Below are 19,280 nucleotides of genomic sequence, written 5' to 3'. Positions count from 1 at the left end.
CACAACGCTCCACACATCCCAGACTCTTCTCCCTTCTCTAAAACACCCTGCACAACGCTCCACACGTCCCAGACTCTTCTCCCAGACTCATAGTTTAATTATATATTCCACTGTTGGGTTCTTAGCTTACTTATGATCCTAGATCCTATCCTATTTCTATGTATGTGATGTATTTTTTATCACCATGTGTTGTTGCTTACTTTAAATCGCTCTGGATTAACCCATTCTGGGCGGGAACCCATGTTGGTGTTAGCATCATGTTATGCTTTAGCTATTGAAAAATAGCAGATCTACAAGCTCATAGCGTGCCACCGAGTGGCGCGCTATGAGCTTGTAGATCTGCTATTTATTGAAAAATTGAAGAGCGACTGACATAGAAGAGATTTTTAGAATCTGATCTCAGGTCAGAATGGATTAAGAGCGTGTGATAAACGACTACCCCCCCCCCCCCTCCCAGGCGGGCGACCCCCACCTCGGGGTGTTCTGTGACCTGGTGGGCGTGGCCGAGGCGGACATGTCCCATTGGCTGTGCCACAGGAAGCTGTCGACGGCGGTGGAGACGTACGTGAAGCCGGTGTCGCGTGTGGACGCGGTTCGAGGCCGGGACGCCCTGGCCAAGGCTCTGTACAGCAGACTGTTCACCGAGCTGGTGGTACGGGTCAACGCCGCTCTGACGGCCTCGGCCAAGACCTCCTCCTTCATCGGGATTCTGGACATCTACGGGTTAGTATGACTTTGATTGATTGATTGAAAAACGTATTAACAGTTTGCAGAATTACAGTAACATTTTAAGCAAAACATTTAGAGACGTACAAATAGACACTTCTATATAGTTAACTCAATGTCTGCCAATGACTGAATTGACTGATTTTTCAGCAACTCCAGCAGCGCCAACGACGACTTTATCGTTTTTTTCAGACGGGTATAACATGGGACCAAAAAAAAAAAAAAAAAACATTTTCTTTTTTTTTTTAAACAAAAAAATTAAAATTAAAATTAAATAAAAAAATGTATAGAGACTGGCGCTTAAGGACTTTTTCGCACTTCTTAAAAGCGATGGATGAGTTAAAGAACAGAACAGGAATTAATCATAAAGGAAGCAAAAATTACTGCTACTAATACTACTAGTATTACTACTGCTCCTTCATAGGAATACTGGACATCGACGGGTTAGTATTACTGCTAGTATTACTACTAGTATTACTGCTAGTATTACTACTAGCCCCATATGTTCCCTCTCCCTACGCTCATTCTGTAGCTCCGAGATGAGGTCACACACTGGGCCCCTCCCACCGCTATGTTTCCGCTATGTAAGTTTCTTACCCTGACGCCACGATTAATCCAAACGTGAAGGGGACGTGAAGGGTTTACACTAATTCAACCATAACAACGCCCAAGAAAATCCAACTAGAGATTTGAACCGAGCCCCCATAAGAGAAGATATTTACGGCTCTAGCAGTGATTCTCAACCCGTTTAATTTCAAGGACCCCCAGTTTGACCTGCATTAGTCTACGGACCCCCATTTAATGACATTTCTATCTCTGAGACCCCAAAATGTATTTTGTAAAATCAATGTTAACTTAAGTGTACGAATGGAACCAAATGGACCTCCATTTGTACACTCTCAGAGTTACAGACCCATAAGGGTCCATTTGGTTCCTAACTATCATTTGGCTGGGGACCCCCTAGGGAACTCCCTGAAGGACCCCCTAGGGAACTCCCTGAAGGACCCCCTAGGGAACTCCCTGAAGGACCCCCTAGGGAACTCCCTGAAGGACCTCCTAGGGGTCCCCGGACCCCCCGTTGGGAACCCCTGGGTTTGGGTTGGAGTGTTCGCCCTGAGACCGGGAGGTCGGGTTCGATCCCCGGCCGGGTCGCACCAAAGACCCACTAAATCAACTGTAGGTTTTGATCGACTAAAATCTTATGACATTTAGTCGACTACAACTAGACCAACACTACGACATTCCAGGAGACTAACATTTAAATAAAACTAAATGAAAACTACTCAAAGGACTATGACTAAAAGTAAAATCTAAAGTTGCAAAACCAACGCTGCCTCAAGTTTACACTATTTATATTTTATTTTTTTCTCCTCAGGTTTGAAACGTTTGACGTCAACAGTTTTGAGCAGTTCTGCATCAACTACGCCAACGAGAAACTACAGCAGCAGTTCAACGCGGTAGTTATATTACTATTTATATTACTATTAGTAGTATTTATATTACTATTATTAGTATTTATATTAATATTAAACTACGATACAAATGTACAGTACAACAAAATACATGCAAATCACACCCGGGTGAAGTGAGTGGCGCTAATATATTAAAGTCTAACTCATGTTGATTAGGTATGTAGAGTTTGCATGTTCTCCCCGTGTCCCCTAGGGTAGGTACCCTCACATGTTCTCCCCGTGTCCCCTAGGGTAGGTACCCTCACATGTTCTCCCCGTGTCCCCTAGGGTAGGTACCCTCACATGTTCTCCCCGTGTCCCCTAGGGTAGGTACCCTCACAAAAAACATGCAGTAATCCTGGTCACTAAACTGCCTCCCCCTGGCCAGCCGGGGCGCCTGATGGAGGGGAAAGGAACTGGTTGGAATAACGTGTTCCTTCCACGCGCTACGTCCAACCAGGGAAACTCCCCCCTGTCAGGTGTAAAGGAGACACTTGGACACTCAGGCATGAAGGAAGCATGAGTTCAAGTCCGTTGCTCTCCCCTTGTCCCCCATATATGGGGACTAGGTTGGTGGAGGGTGTGTAGAGCCCAGATCACATTAGATGATTGACACAGGGGTGAAAAATGGGTTACAAAAATCATGGGATAAAAATATATATTAAAAGGTATGTAATGGTGATGTAAAACAAACGGTTTTACATCACTTTGAGCTTGTAGATCGGCTATTTTCAGCATGCAACCAAATGTAAAATGACTTACACTGGATCTCTTGTCCACTAGTCACTTCCTAACACTTTAGACTAGTTTTTATTTGTTGACAAAATTGTCAGTATATTTACTCTTACGTTTTAGTCATCGTAGCTTAGTTTTCATTTAGTTTCCATTCAGTTCTCATCAGGGGAAAAAGGCATTTATTTGTCATAGTTTTAGTCGAGGAAACACTGTTACTGCGTGTCTGACATGGCAGACTGACATCTGTTAGAACAGACAGTTACATAATCTGAAAGAGCAACTCAGCATAGATAAATATTAAGTACAAACTCAAATAGCTTCAGGTGGATTGTTTCGGGTTTATCCGGTCCTGTGTGTACCAGTTTAAATGAAATGGATATTTCACTTTGAAACATGTTCGGGGTCATTTTAACATCCTGCTCTGGGCTTGTGGGGGTTTCTAAGCTGCTTGATTCAGGACGCGAACCCCTTTGGTGTTTTAACCCATTCAGGACGGGAACCGCTTTGGTGTTTTAACCCATTCAGGACGCGAACCCCTTTGGTGTTTTAACCCATTCAGGACGGGAACCGCTTTGGTGTTTTAACCCATTCAGGACGCGAACCCCTTTGGTGTTTTAACCCATTCAGGACGGGAACCCCTTTGGTGTTTTAACCCATTCAGGACGGGAACCGCTTTGGTGTTTTAACCCATTCAGGACGGGAACCCCTTTGGTGTTTTAACCCATTCAGGACGGGAACCGCTTTGGTGTTTTAACCCATTCAGGACGGGAACCCCTTTGGTGTTTTAACCCATTCAGGACGGGAACCCCTTTGGTGTTTTAACACATTCAGGACGGGAACCCCTTTGGTGTTTTAACCCATTCAGGACGGGAACCGCTTTGGTGTTTTAACCCATTCAGGACGGGAACCGCTTTGGTGTTTTAACCCATTCAGGACGGGAACCCCTTTGGTGTTTTAACCCATTCAGGACGGGAACCGCTTTTGGTGTTTTAAGCATTATGTTAAAGGTCCTACTAGCTATTTAAAATAATAATAATAATAGCAGATCTACAAGCCGCGCTATGAGCTTGTTGATCTGCTACTTTTTGAAAATGTGCTGCAATTTTGGAATATATATTGTTCAGAAACTGTGTGTGTGTGTGTGTGTGTGTGTGTGTGTGTGTGTGTGTGTGTGTGTGTGTGTGTGTGTGTGTGTGTGTGCGTGTGCGTGTGCGTGTGCGTGTGCGTGCGCGTGTGCGTGCGCGTGCGTGTGCATGTGCGTGTGTGTGTGCGTGCACAGCATGTGTTTAAACTAGAACAACAGGAGTACATGTCCGAGGACATCAACTGGACCCTGATTGATTTCCACGACAACCAGCTGTGCATCGGTATGATAGAAGACCGGATGGGGATCCTGGATCTGCTGGATGAGGAGTGTAAGGTCAGTGTGCATCGGTATGATAGAAGACCGGATGGGGATCCTGGATCTGCTGGATGAGGAGTGTAAGGTCAGTGTGCATCGGTATGATAGAAGACCGGATGGGGATCCTGGATCTGCTGGATGAGGAGTGTAAGGTCAGTGTGCATCGGTATGATAGAAGACCGGATGGGGATCCTGGATCTGCTGGATGAGGAGTGTAAGGTCAGTGTGCATCGGTATGATAGAAGACCGGATGGGGATCCTGGATCTGCTGGATGAGGAGTGTAAGGTCAGTGTGCATCGGTATGATAGAAGACCGGATGGGGATCCTGGATCTGCTGGATGAGGAGTGTAAGGTCAGTGTGCATCGGTATGATAGAAGACCGGATGGGGATCCTGGATCTGCTGGATGAGGAGTGTAAGGTCAGTGTGCATCGGTATGATAGAAGACCGGATGGGGATCCTGGATCTGCTGGATGAGGAGTGTAAGGTCAGTGTGCATCGGTATGATAGAAGACCGGATGGGGATCCTGGATCTGCTGGATGAGGAGTGTAAGGTCAGTGTGCCTTTTTAAGTATACACTTAAAAACCCATTATTGATGCGAACCCTTTTTGGTGTTTTAACTAAGCATTCTGTTCTACTTTAGCTATTGAAAAATAGCAGATCTACAAGCTACAAGCTATGAGCTTGTAGGTCTGCTATTTTTGAAAAATCTTAAAAAATGTGGCTCAAATCTTTGAATATATATTCTTTCAAAGTTAATGTTTTTAACTCGGGTCTAAATGGGTTAAAAACATGTAGCTAGGTGTAATGTTGGAGACCACCGATTGATTGATTGATTGATGGATGGATGGATGGATGGATGGATGGATGTTCCTCCTCAGATGCCTAAGGGCAGTGACTCCTCCTGGGCTCAGAAGCTCTACAACACCCTGTTGAAGAACAACGTTCACTTTGATAAGCCCAGAATGTCCAACACGGCCTTCATCATCGCCCACTTTGCTGACAAGGTACTCTAATTCAGGGGTTACATTTTTTACCGAGCAAGTTTTTGTCGCGCTTTCTCGATAAGAATTTAAGAAATGTAAAAGTGCAGAAATTTAAGAATTTAAGAAATTTAAAAGTGCAGAAATTTAAGAATTTAAGAATTTAAGAAATTTAAAAGTGCAGGAATTTAAGAAATTAAAGAATTTAAGAAATGTAAAAGTTTAAGAATTTAAGAAATTTAAAAGTTTAAGAATTTAAGAAATTTAAAAGTTTAAGAGTTCAAGAAATTTAAAAGTTTAAGAGTTCAAGAAATTTAAAAGTTTAAGAGTTCAAGAAATTTAAAAGTTTAAGAGTTCAAGAAATGTAAAAGTTTAAGAGTTCAAGAAATGTAAAAGTTTAAGAGTTCAAGAAATGTAAAAGTTTAAGAGTTCAAGAAATGTAAAAGATTAAGAGTTCAAGAAATTAAATTTAAAAGTTTAAGAATTTAAGAAATTTTAAAGTAGGGCGTTACCATGCCTTGCTCGGACACAAACGGAATTCACGCGTTAATGTCATACTAATGCTATGCTAATGCTATGCTAATCAGGTGGAGTACCAGTGCGATGGATTCCTGGAGAAGAACAAAGACACCGTGAACGAAGAACACCTCAACCTGTTGAAGAGCAGCAAGGTAACCACAACAATAACTATAGTAATAATAACCACAACAATAACTATAGTAATAATAACACTTAAACCTGTTGAAGAGCAGCAAGTTAACCACAACAATAACTATAGTAATAGTAACACCTCAACCTGTTGAAGAGCAGCAAGGTAACCACAACAATAACTATAGTAATAATAACCACAACAATAACTATAGTAATAGTAACACCTCAACCTGTTGAAGAGCAGCAAGGTAACCACAACAATAACTATAGTAATAATAACCACAAAAATAACTATAGTAATAATAACACTTAAACCTGTTGTATCTCCCTATACAACGACCACCTAGCCAGACATTATCCCTTACATAAAGGAGGTGAATTATCTCCCTACAACGACCACCTAGCCAGACATTATCCCTTACATAAAGGAGGTGAATTATCTCCCTACAACGACCACCTAGCCAGACATTATCCCTTACATAAAGGAGGTGAATTATCTCCCTATACAACGACCACCTAGCCAGACATTATCCCTTACATAAAGGAGGTGAATTATCTCCCTACAACGACCACCTAGCCAGACATTATCCCTTACATAAAGGAGGTGAATTATCTCCCTACAACGACCACCTAGCCAGACATTATCCCTTACATAAAGGAGGTGAAATATCTCCCTATACAACGACCACCTAGCCAGACATTATCCCTTACATAACACACCGCTGAATTTGGCGATCGACCAATCGGAATGAAGCATTGCACCAGGCCTCTCTACTATTGGTTAAAACCTTCCACTGCTGACGGTCTTAAAGCCGAAGCGATGATGTCGTTGTCGTTGGCAGTGGAACTTCCTGCTGCTGCTATTGGCCGACGAGTCCAAGACGACGACGTCGTCGTCGCCCAATCAGACGGCCCGCTCTGGCCCAGCTCACCGAGAGCACAGGAAGACCGTCGGATTGCAGGTGAGAGAAACCAGTGTTGTTTTCGTCGACTAAAAATAAGACGAAGAATGTTCGTCGACTGCCTTTTTTCACTGACGAAAACTAAATGGAAACTAAGCTATGATGACTAAAAGTAAGTAAGTAAATATACTGACAATTTCGTTTAAAAATAAAAACTAGACTAAAATGTCAAGGAAGGGACTAGTGGACAAGAGATCCAGTATAAGTCCTTTTACACTTGGTTGCATGCTGGAAATAGCAGATCTACAAGCTCAAAATAATTTGCCAAAATAATTTGCCAAAATAATTTGCCAAAATAATTTGCCAAAACCCTAATTTGCCAAAACCCTAATTTGCCAAAACCCTAATTTGCCAAAATTATTTGCCAAAATTATTTGCGCCAAAACCCTAATTTGCCAAAACCCTAATTTGCCAAAACCCTAATTTGCCAAAACGCTAATTTGCCAAAATAATTTGCCAAAACCCTTATTTGCCAAAACCCTAATTTGCCAAAACCCTAATTTGCCAAAACCCTAATTTGCCAAAACCCTAATTTGCCAAAATCATTTGCCAAAATCATTTGCCAAAACCCTAATTTTCCAAAACAATTTGCCAAAACAATTTGCCAAAACAATTTGCCAAAATAATTTGCCAAAATAATTTGCCAAAACCCTAATTTGCCAAAACCCTAATTTGCCAAAATTATTTGCGCCAAAACCCTAATTTGCCAAAACCCTAATTTGCCAAAACCCTAATTTGCCAAAACGCTAATTTGCCAAAATAATTTGCCAAAATAATTTGCCAAAACCCTAATTTGCCAAAACCCTAATTTGCCAAAACCCTAATTTGCCAAAACCCTAATTTTCCAAAACCCTAATTTGCCAAAACAATTTGCCAAAACAATTTGCCAAAACAATTTGCCAAAACAATTTGCCAAAAAAAATTGCCAAAAAAATTGCCAAAACCCTAATTTGCCAAAACCCTTATTTGCCAAAACCCTAATTTGCCAAAACCCTAATTTGCCAAAACCCTAATTTTTGCCAAAACCCTAATTTGCCAAAACCCTAATTTGCCAAAATAATTTGCCAAAATAATTTGCCAAAACCCTAATTTTCCAAAACAATTTGCCAAAACAATTTGCCAAAATAATTTGCCAAAATAATTTGCCAAAACCCTAATTTGCCAAAACCCTAATTTGCCAAAACCCTAATTTGCCAAAACAATTTGCCAAAATAATTTTATCTCTATGTATCTTTCAGTTCAAACAGGTTTATCTCTATGTATCTTTCAGTTCAAACAGGTTTATCTCTATGTATTGTATCAGTCGTGGTTTTATCTCTGTTTTGTATCTTTCAGTTCAAACAGTCGCTCCACCTTCTGATGGAGATCCTCAACAGCACCACTCCTCACTACATCCGCTGCATCAAACCCAACGACCACAAAGACGCTTTCCTGTGAGTCTCTCTTCCCTAACCCCTAAACTATGTGAGACTAGTGACCTCATCTCTTCCCTCACCCCTAAACTCTGTGAGACTAGTGACCTCATCTCTTCCCTAACCCCTAAACTCTGTGAGACTAGTGACCTCACCCCTAAACTCTGTGAGACTAGTGACCTCATCTCTTCCCTAACCCCTAAACTCTGTGAGACTAGTGACCTCACCCCTAAACTCTGTGAGACTAGTGACCTCATCTCTTCCCTAACCCCTAAACTATGTGAGACTAGTGACCTCATCTCTTCCCTAACCCCTAACTTTGTGAGACTAGTGACCTCATCTCTTCCCTAACCCCTAACTCTGTGAGACTAGTGACCTCATCTCTTCCCTAACCCCTAAACTCTGTGAGACTAGTGACCTCATCTCTTCCCTAACCCCTAAACTCTGTGAGACTAGTGACCTCATCTCTTCCCTAACCCCTAACTCTGTGAGACTAGTGACCTCATCTCTTCCCTAACCCCTAACTCTGTGAGACTAGTGACCTCATCTCTTCCCTAACCCCTAAACTCTGTGAGACTAGTGACCTCACCCCTAAACTCTGTGAGACTAGTGACCTCATCTCTTCCCTAACCCCTAAACTCTGTGAGACTAGTGACCTCACCCCTAAACTCTGTGAGACTAGTGACCTCATCTCTTCCCTAACCCCTAAACTATGTGAGACTAGTGACCTCATCTCTTCCCTAACCCCTAACTTTGTGAGACTAGTGACCTCATCTCTTCCCTAACCCCTAAACTCTGTGAGACTAGTGACCTCATCTCTTCCCTAACCCCTAAACTCTGTGAGACTAGTGACCTCATCTCTTCCCTAACCCCTAACTCTGTGAGACTAGTGACCTCACCTCTTCCCTAACCCCTAAACTCTGTGAGACTAGTGACCTCATCTCTTCCCTAACCCCTAACTCTGTGAGACTAGTGACCTCATCTCTTCCCTAACCCCTAACTCTGTGAGACTAGTGACCTCATCTCTTCCCTAACCCCTAAACTCTGTGAGACTAGTGACCTCATCTCTTCCCTAACCCCTAACTCTGTGAGACTAGTGACCTCATCTCTTCCCTAACCCCTAACTCTGTGAGACTAGTGACCTCATCTCTTCCCTAACCCCTAACTCTGTGAGACTAGTGACCTCATCTCTTCCCTAACCCCTAACTCTGTGAGACTAGTGACCTCATCTCTTCCCTAACCCCTAACTCTGTGAGACTAGTGACCTCACCCCTAACCCCTAACTCTGTGAGACTAGTGACCTCATCTCTTCCCTAACCCCTAACTCTGTGAGACTAGTGACCTCATCTCTTCCCTAACCCCTAACTCTGTGAGACTAGTGACCTCATCTCTTCCCTAACCCCTAACTCTGTGAGACTAGTAACCTCATCTCTTCCCTAACCCCTAACTCTGTGAGACTAGTGACCTCATCTCTTCCCTAACCCCTAACTCTGTGAGACTAGTGACCTCACCCCTAACCCCTAACTCTGTGAGACTAGTGACCTTAAGGGCAGCTTAAGGGCAGCGGTGGCCGAACGGTTTGCGGAGCGGTATTGATATCGGAAAGGTCGCTATAGTTCGTATCCCCGTACCGGCGTGTTAAAATTACCACTGCTGAAGTGCCCTTGAGCAAGGCATTGGACCCCTACCATGAAATGTTCTATGTGGTGTTGTGTTGTGTTGTGGTGTGGTGTGGTGTGTTGGTCCCGGTTTTAAAATTATTTTACTTGTCTATAAAGCTCTCAATGGTCTCGCACCTTCCTACCTACATGACTGCCTGCCTAAATATGTCCCAAACCGCCCCCTAAGGTCTTCCACTGCTGGCCTTCTCGCTTTGCCAAAAAAAATGGCAACTAAAAAATACGGGGAAGCAGCTTTTTGCTTCTACGGGCCGACGGCATGGAACAAGCTCCCACTGTACCTTCGACAGGCAGCCTCTGTAGACATTTTTAAAGCTCAGCTCAAGACCCACTTCTACAACATAGCTTTTAATTGATCTTTTATTTTTTATTTTTGTTATTCATGTCCTCACTGTATTGCATTACTGCTTGTTCTTAATGTTGTTGCCTTGCCTTTCTTTTATTCTCCATTGTTCTGTAAAGCACTTTGAGCTGCATTTCATGTCATGAAAGGTGCTATACAAATAAAGTTTTATTATTATTATTATTTATTATAGATTGCATCCAGTCCGAGTGGTCCAACAGCTCAGAGCCTGTGGAATCCTGGAGACCATCCGCATCTCCGCTGCAGGCTTCCCTTCCAGGTTGGTAGCTCCACCTAGGACCACTTAGAACCTTAGAACCATCTCCACCTAGGACCACTTAGAACCTTAGAACCATCTCCACCTAGAACCACTTAGAACCTTAGAACCATCTCCACCTAGAACCACTTAGAACCTTAGAACCATCTCCACCTTGGACCACTTAGAACCTTAGAACCATCTCCACCTAGAACCACTTAGAACCTTAGAACCATCTCCACCTAGAACCACTTAGAACCTTAGAACCATCTCCACCTAGGACCACTTAGAACCTTAGAACCATCTCCACCTAGGACCACTTAGAACCTTAGAACCATCTCCACCTAGAACCACTTAGAACCTTAGAACCATCTCCACCTAGAACCACTTAGAACCTTAGAACCATCTCCACCTAGAACCACTTAGAACCTTAGAACCATCTCCAGGTGAAACTCCTCCCTGTCAGGGACATCTGGCAGGAGAAATGACAGAATTAAACAAACCCTGAAATTAGTTCTATTAACCAATTTTGGGCGGGAACCCCTTTTGGTGTTAGCATCGTGTTATGCTTTAGCTATTGAAAAATAGCAGACCTACAAGCTCATAGCGCGCCACCGAGTACGCGCTATGAGCTTGTAGATCTGCTATTTTTGAAAAATCGAAGAACCACTGACATAGAAACATAGTTTTTTCAGAAAACTGTCAGGAGCTCTGTATTATATTGTTTCTTCCAGATGGACCAATCAGCAGCTCTGTATTATATTGTTTCCTCCAGGTGGACCTATCAGGAGCTCTGTATTATATTGTCTCTTCCAGATGGACCAATCAGCAGCTCTGTATTATATTGTCTCTTCCAGATGGACCAATCAGCAGCTCTGTATTATATTGTCTCTAACCAGGTGGACCTATCAGGAGTTCTTCAGCCGGTACCGGGTGTTGGTGAGGTGGAAGGACGTTCTCCCAGACAGGAAGCAGACCTGCAGGAACCTCCTGAAGATCTGCTTAAAGGTCAGATCTCTTTTTTTTTTATCCCACGATTTTGTAACCCATTTTTCACCCCTGTGTCAATCATCTAATGTGATCCTGGGCTCTACACACCCTCCACCAACCTAGTCCCCATATATGGGGGACAAGGGGAGAGCAACGGACTTGAACTCATGCTTCCTTCATGCCTGAGTGTCCAAGTTGCTCCTTTACACCTGACAGGGGGGAGTTTCCCTGGTTGGACGTAGTAGCGCGTGGTAGGAACACGTTATTCCAACCAGTTCCTTTCCCCTCCATCAGGCTAAGGTCAGATCTCAAGAAATGCTTGAAGGTCAAATATCAGGCCTAGCGGTTCCGGCACCAAGGCTGCTAATCCTAAACCTGACAGCGCGTCGCGGGTTCGAGTCCCCCATCCCGACGACCTTTGCTCTGCGTGTCATCCCCCCCCCCCCCTCCCCCAGCGTACTGTAAACTCAATCAATTAAGCCGTTCTGGGCCCCTTTTTGGTGTTTAACCCATTCTGACCTGAGATCAGATTCATACGAGGTTTCCACTGGACACACACTGGTCTGATTAACCCATTCTGACCTGAGATCAGATTCTAAAAATGTCAGTCGTTCTTCGATTTTTCAAAAATAGCAGACCTACAAGCTCGTAGCGCGCCACTCGGTGGCGCGCTATGAGCTTGTAGATCTGCTATTTTATAATAGCAGATCTAACACCAAAATGGGTTCCTGTTTTACTTTAGCTGTTTAAAAATAGCAGATCTACAAGCTCATATAGCACGGCACCGAGCCTACGAGCTTGTAGATCTGCTATTTTTCCATCTTTGATTTTGATTTTGGAAATCTTTGAATATATGTGACCAGATTTGACTGAGAGACTGGCATCGCGCAAATCCCAGCTTTTCAGGAGAAAAAGTTTTTTTCTTTTTTTTTTTTAGTTGATATCACAGGCAGACTCTTCACATACTAGAGCATGTCTGAAATAAGTGTCAGAGCTGAAATCGACATGTAAATATGAAATAAATGCTTAAACATGTAGCTAGGTGTAATGTAGGAGAACACACAAACACACCAAGCTGGCCATAGGGGGCGCTAGCTCCCCTCAAAGAGCCAGAATGCAAAATGCTTGTCATTCAGCCTCACTTTGAGTTGCTCAGTGGACTGTCTCTCACACAGCGATATGGAGAAAAATATCACACCCGCGTGACGTGAGAGGCACTGTTATCACCATACATCACATTCTGTGCTCAGCCAGTAAGCTTGAGCACATTCTGCACACACATGCACGCACGTACGCGCGCGCGCGCGCGCACACACACACACACACACACACACACACACACACACACACACACACACACACACACACACAGCCTCAAAATACAACACAGCTCAGTGTTAGGGAACCCTGTAGCGTGTGGAAGACCCATAGATCCATAGACCCCAAGGTAGCCGCTATGAAGTAATAAATATAGCAATAGAGTTCAAAGGGTGAGAATGAAGAACAGCTGCACTAATTGGCGTCGTTAAGGCGTGCATGGCAACAGTTTGTGTCTTGTGTGATTTCACACCAGAAGATATAAGATGATGCACCGTGTTGAAAATGACTGTAGACGTCGAGAGAGAGAAGAGAGACAGACAGACAGACAGACAGAGTGATGTTGTCTTGGACCGTTTCCAAAGCAGGAGGACCAAAGCGAGCCTATCATGCTGCTGTAGTAGTGAGGAACAAACTGTATTCCTTTGGAGGCCGCTGTGATGAAATCAACTACATGGAACAGATGGATGTCCATGTCTTCAACACAGTGTCTTTATGCTGGAAGAAGTTACCTCCAGTGGAACCAGGAAGAGGAGACGGTCACCTTGAGGTTCCATCCAAGCGCTGGGGCTACACAGCTGTGTTGGTTGAAGATACAGTCTACATCTGGGGAGGCTATCCTTACTGCAATGTGCTTTATGCATTTGATGTTGACGCCCACAGATGGTTCCAAACCAGGGTTTCTGGGACTGTTCCAGAGGAGAGGAGCTTCCACTCAGCCTGTGTGTTGGAGAAGGTCATGTTTATCCATGGAGGAGACACCAAGCTGACTGTAAGCACTAATGACATGTACAAGTTGGACACCAGCACAATGGTCTGGTCTCTAATTAACACCAGAGGAACTCCACCTCCTGATTCATCAGCTCACTCTGCCACCATCGTCAGGACAAAGATGTTTGTATTCGGGGGCTGGAGGGGGTACCAGGGGGTCTACAACAGCATCAGAGTGTTTGACACAGAGACAAACGCCTGGCTGGACACACCTTCTGCACAACTTCTACCAGAAGGACGCTGGTGTCATTCAGCATTTATCTACAATGGAGAGCTGTACATATTTGGTGGCTGGAACGGTAACCAGACCTTCAATGATGTGTGGAAATTCAGTCCAGAGACCTTCTCCTGGAAGAAGGTTGAGCCCAAGGGGAAAGGACCATGTCCAATGCGTGGTATGTGCTGTTGCATTGTGGGAGATCGTATCATCCACTTTGGAGGATACAAAGGAGATGACACTATCTCTGATGAGCTGTTCATCTTAGACTTGAGTCCTCGTCTTAATTGATTGATTGAAATCTTTATTAACAGTTTGCAGAATTACAGTACATTTCAAGCACAAACTCAATACAAAGACTGTTAACTGTGAGTGGACGACCCAATTAAGCCTTACACTTGTTTACAACAGGGTCCACATTGTTCAATTCATCAAAACATTTAGAGACAAACAAATAGACACTTCTATGTAGTTAAAGAACAGAACAGGAATTCATCATATAGGAAGCGAAAAGGGAAAAAAAGTATATATACAGTGAGGGGAACAGGGGGATAAAAGAAAAGAAAACGAAAGACAGAGTGTAGGGCGCCTGCACACAACACCATGCGTTGATGCCATGTGTGCATATGTGCAGGCACCCAACACCACGTCCATACAAAAACATAGTACAATCCATAGTACAAAGACAGAGTGTAGGGCGCCTGCACACAACACCATGCGTTGATGCCATGTGTGCATATGTGCAGGCACCCAACACCACGTCCATACAAAAACATAGTACAATCCAGATACAAATTCAGCTTTTACAGAGGCCAGTTTCGAATTGCAGCCATCCGTAGGTGCCCTTTGAGAGCAGTTTTGAAGGAGCCAAGGGATTCACATGTCTTAATGACTGTTGGTAGGGCGTTCCACATTTTGGTCGCATAGGAGCGAAAATAATTTAGTCCCTTGTTTGTGCCGAATCTGGGTTGTACATGGTTTGTTGCACTCCCTCTGGTGTTGTGGGTGTGGACTTCGTTTACATTAAGGAAGTATTTAGACAGGTACATGGGTATCTTGGTGGTGTATCTAATCTTGTGGACCAGACCCATTGCAAGATGCTGTACTCTGTCGTCGACCCTAAGCCATCCCAGCCTGTCAAAGTGGGCAGGGGTGAGGTGGGTTCGGGGGGTGAGGCCAAGTAGGAGCCTGACCAGTTTGTTTTGGGAGGTCTGGAGCCTTGTTTTAAGGGCCTTTGAGGTGCTGTGGTACCAGGAGGTGGATGCATAGTCAAAGAAACCTTGTACAAGGGCTCCTGTTAAGGTCTTCAAGGTGTTTTTGTCGACCAGTGAGGAGATCCTGTAGAGGAATCTTGTTCTTTGATTGACTTTTTTGATTACGTTGGTGGCCATCTTATCACCGGAAAGATTGGCCTCCAGGATGGAACCTAGGTAGGTAATTTGATCCTTCCGTGTGATAATATCATCACCAACTCTAACCAAGAAGCCATCTGCCTTTTTGAGATTACTATTTGATCCGAAGAGAATGGATTCAGTTTTTCCCAGGTGTAAGGATAGTTTGTTATCAGCGAGCCAGGTGCAGATTCTACCGAGTTCAGAGCTGAGGGTCTTTTCAACCTGCAGTTTGTTCCTGTCCGAGACCAGCAGTGCTGAGTCGTCTGCGAACAGGAACAAGTTGCAGTCACAAGCTGAAGTCATGTCGTTTACATATATTAGGAACAGTAAAGGCCCTAGTATGCTTCCTTGTGGGACGCCACAGCTCACTGGGAGGGGGGGGGACAGTGTTCCGTTCACTTCCACCATCTGTTCTCTCCCCTCCAGGTAGGATTGCATCCAGCTCACTGATGTGCTATCAAAACCAATAGCTTTAAGCTTGTTAACCAGTATGGAGTGGTTCACGGTGTCAAAAGCCTTTTGGAGGTCCAGCATGACCATGCCGCAGTATTTTCCAGCATCCACCTCGTGTTTGATGTGGTCGCTCAAATAGAGAAGGCATGTGTCAGTGGAGTGGGATGTTCTGAAACCAGATTGGAACTCGTACAACAATTTATTAGTGGCAAGACGTTATGTAAGCTAGAAGTTATTCAGTACACTCTGGACCAATCAGAACTCCCACACGACATCATGTGGGAACTGGCAGCCATGGCAACCAACAACAACAGACGTCTACAAGCTCACGTGTCAATGTAGATTGGCTAGTTCAACTATTCAAAAAATGTTTTTCAAAAAAGGAAAAAAAGGTAAAGAAGTTGAAGGATAAGGGGTTTAGAGGTGATGGAAATGAAGCCCTGTGTCTACTAGAGGATAAAACAAATCTACCCTAATCTGATCACTGCAAATACCCTACATTTACCTTAACCCAAGATGGCCCTATTAATAACCTATTATAAGGCAATATTATCTAAATTTCATTATGCTTTAAAGTAGCATGTGACGTGATAACTATAGGGTTTTCATGTAGTTTTGCATGAAAAACAGTCCTTGGACTAAATTTGGCCATAGCCACTTACCCAAATGTCCCACACATGTAAATATGAAATAAATGCTTAATCATGTAGCTAGGTGTAATGTTAGAGACCACAGAAGTGAACCTTTTCAAGCCTGTTTTCTCAACTCGCTGTTTCTCTGCAAGACATTTCTCTATAAAAGCCACATCTCCAAAACTGCTTTCACATGATAAAACGAAATTTAAAAAAAATCCAATGGCAGTCCCTCAGTCAAATGTAGTCACATATATCCTTTCAGAGCGTTTTTTTTAACGCAGCCAATCCGGCGTGGGAAAGCAGGCTAGTCTACATGCTGCTAACGTAAAGCTACATGCTGCTAACATAAAGCTACATGCTGCTAACGTAAAGCAGGCTAGTCTACATGCTGCTAACGTCTCCGTTGTGTTGTGTCATTTCAGGACGAGGATAAGTACCAGTTCGGCAAGACTAAGATCTTCTTCCGGGCCGGCCAGGTGGCCTTTCTGGAGAAGCAGCGTTCGGACGCGCTGCGCGCCGCCTGCGTGCGCATCCAGAAGACCATCCGCTGCTGGCTGCAGCGCAGCCGCTACCTCAGACTGCGCAGAGCAGCCGTCACCGTACAGAGATACGCCCGAGGTCACCAGGCACGATGGTACGTTCATGGTAATGTGTGGAACTATAGCCCACTTTGTCTCAATGGGATAGTTCCAATGTGTGGAACTATAGCCCATAGGCACCCTGCTTTGTCTCAATGGGATAGTTCCAATGTGTGGAACTATAGCCCATAGGCACCCCGCTTTGTCTCAATGGGATAGTTCCAATGTGTGGAACTATAGCCCATAGCACCCCGCTTTGTCTCAATGGGATAGTTCCAATGTGTGGAACTATAGCCCATAGGCACCCCGCTTTGTCTCAATGGGATAGTTCCAATGTGTGGAACTATAGCCCATAGCACCCTGCTTTGTCTCAATGGGATAGTTCCAATGTGTGGAACTATAGCCCATAGGCACCCTGCTTTGTCTCAATGGGATAGTTCCAATGTGTGGAACTATAGCCAATAGGCACCCCGCTTTGTCTCAATGGGATAGTTCCAATGTGTGGAACTATAGCCCATAGCACCCTGCTTTGTCTCAATGGGATAGTTCCAATGTGTGGAACTATAGCCCATAGCACCCTGCTTTGTCTCAATGGGATAGTTCCAATGTGTGGAACTATAGCCCATAGCACCCTGCTTTGTCTCAATGGGATAGTTCCAATGTGTGGAACTATAGCCCATAGGCACCCTGCTCTGTCTCAATGGGATAGTTCCAATGTGTGGAACTATAGCCCATAGTGCACCCCGCTTTGTCTCAATGGGATAGTTCCAATGTGTGGAACTATAGCCCATAGGCACCCCGCTTTGTCTCAATGGGATAGTTCCAATGTGTGGAACTATAGCCCATAGGCACCCCGCTTTGTCTCAATGGGATAGTTCCAATGTGTGGAACTATAGCCCATAGGCACCCTGCTTTGTCTCAATGGGATAGTTCCAATGTGTGGAACTATAGCCCATAGTGCACCCCGCTTTGTCTCAATGGGATAGTTCCAATGTGTGGAACAATAGCCCATAGGCACCCCGCTTTGTCTCAATGGGATAGTTCCAATGTTTGGAACTATAGCCCATAGGCACCCTGCTTTGTCTCAATGGGATAGTTCCAATGTGTGGAACTATAGCCCATAGGCACCCCGCTTTGTCTCAATGGGATAGTTCCAATGTGTGGAACTATAGCCCATAGGCACCCTGCTTTGTCTCAATGGGATAGTTCCAATATCTGGTTGCAAAAGGGGTGAATTAAACCATGTATCCAGGATTTGATGAGGTCAGTGTTGTGATTTCTAAAATTATTAGTTACTGTAAATTATACTGTCAATGTATGGAGGTATGTGATGATGATGTCATCAGGCCAGATGATGTCATCATGATGTCATCAGGCCAGATGATGTCATGGTGATGTCATGTTTTCCCTGACAACCTTCTTTGCTACAGTGCTGAAGTGCTGTTTTAACTCTTTGCAGCCTGGCGCGACTCATGTTGTTTATTTAACTCTTTTTCAGCCTGGCGCGACTCATGTTGTTTATTTAACTCTTTTCAGCCTGGCACGACTCATGTTGTTTATTTAACTCTTTTCAGCCTGCCACGACTCATGTTGTTTATTTAACTCTTTTTCAGCCTGGCGCGGCTCATGTTGTTTATTTAACTCTTTTTCAGCCTGGCGCGACTCATGTTGTTTATTTAACTCTTTTCAGCCTGGCACGACTCATGTTGTTTATTTAACTCTTTTCAGCCTGCCACGACTCATGTTGTTTATTTAACTCTTTTTCAGCCTGGCGCGGCTCATGTTGTTTATTTAACTCTTTTTCAGCCTGGCGCGACTCATGTTGTTTATTTAACTCTTTGCAGCCTGGCGCGACTCATGTTGTTTATTTAACTCTTTTTCAGCCTGGCGCGGCTCATGTTGTTTATTTAACTCTTTTTCAGCCTGGCGCGACTCATGTTGTTTATTTAACTCTTTTCAGCCTGGCGCGACTCATGTTGTTTATTTAACTCTTTGCAGCCTGGCGCGACTCATGTTGTTTATTTAACTCTTTTTCAGCCTGGCGCGGCTCATGCGGCGCACCAACGCCTCCGTGCTCCTCCAGCGGACGGTTCGTATGTGGTTGGCACGGAAACGCTACCGCAGACAGCGCTCTGCCGCCGTTACCATCCAGTGCTGCTACCGCCGCTACCGAGCTAAACAACGTTACTACAAGGTTAGCATTACTATTACTGCTGCTACAGAGCTAAACAACGCTGCTACAAGGTTAGCATTACCATTACTGCTGCTACCGAGCTAAACAAACATCCGTCTGTCTTATACTGTTCTGGGATCCCAAGGTGTT

At 44.2% G+C, this 19,280-nt stretch overlaps 1 protein-coding gene across 1 annotated transcript in view; it reads left to right on the top strand.

Annotated features, from left to right (window-relative positions):
• The window catches only part of LOC308314674 (unconventional myosin-Va-like), a gene marked incomplete at its 3' end in the record, with an annotated part of 70,593 nt that overhangs the window by 23,540 nt on the left and 27,773 nt on the right, over window positions 1-19,280 (top strand). The window contains exons 10-20 of the mRNA XM_080762305.1: window positions 458-723; window positions 2,102-2,183; window positions 4,192-4,332; window positions 5,198-5,323; window positions 5,887-5,970; window positions 6,793-6,912; window positions 8,248-8,345; window positions 10,540-10,626; window positions 11,502-11,610; window positions 16,802-17,013; window positions 18,995-19,151. Of these exons, the coding sequence (XP_080618431.1) occupies window positions 458-723; window positions 2,102-2,183; window positions 4,192-4,332; window positions 5,198-5,323; window positions 5,887-5,970; window positions 6,793-6,912; window positions 8,248-8,345; window positions 10,540-10,626; window positions 11,502-11,610; window positions 16,802-17,013; window positions 18,995-19,151 (1,482 nt within the window). The remainder of the gene's footprint in view (window positions 1-457; window positions 724-2,101; window positions 2,184-4,191; window positions 4,333-5,197; window positions 5,324-5,886; window positions 5,971-6,792; window positions 6,913-8,247; window positions 8,346-10,539; window positions 10,627-11,501; window positions 11,611-16,801; window positions 17,014-18,994; window positions 19,152-19,280) is intronic.

This window comes from Protomyctophum bolini (genome assembly GCF_963924005.1).
Source record: "Protomyctophum bolini genome assembly, chromosome: 4".
Taxonomy (NCBI): domain Eukaryota; kingdom Metazoa; phylum Chordata; class Actinopteri; order Myctophiformes; family Myctophidae; genus Protomyctophum; species Protomyctophum bolini.
The sequence above is the reverse complement of the archived record's forward strand: the minus strand, read 5'-3'. Positions and strand labels throughout refer to the sequence as shown.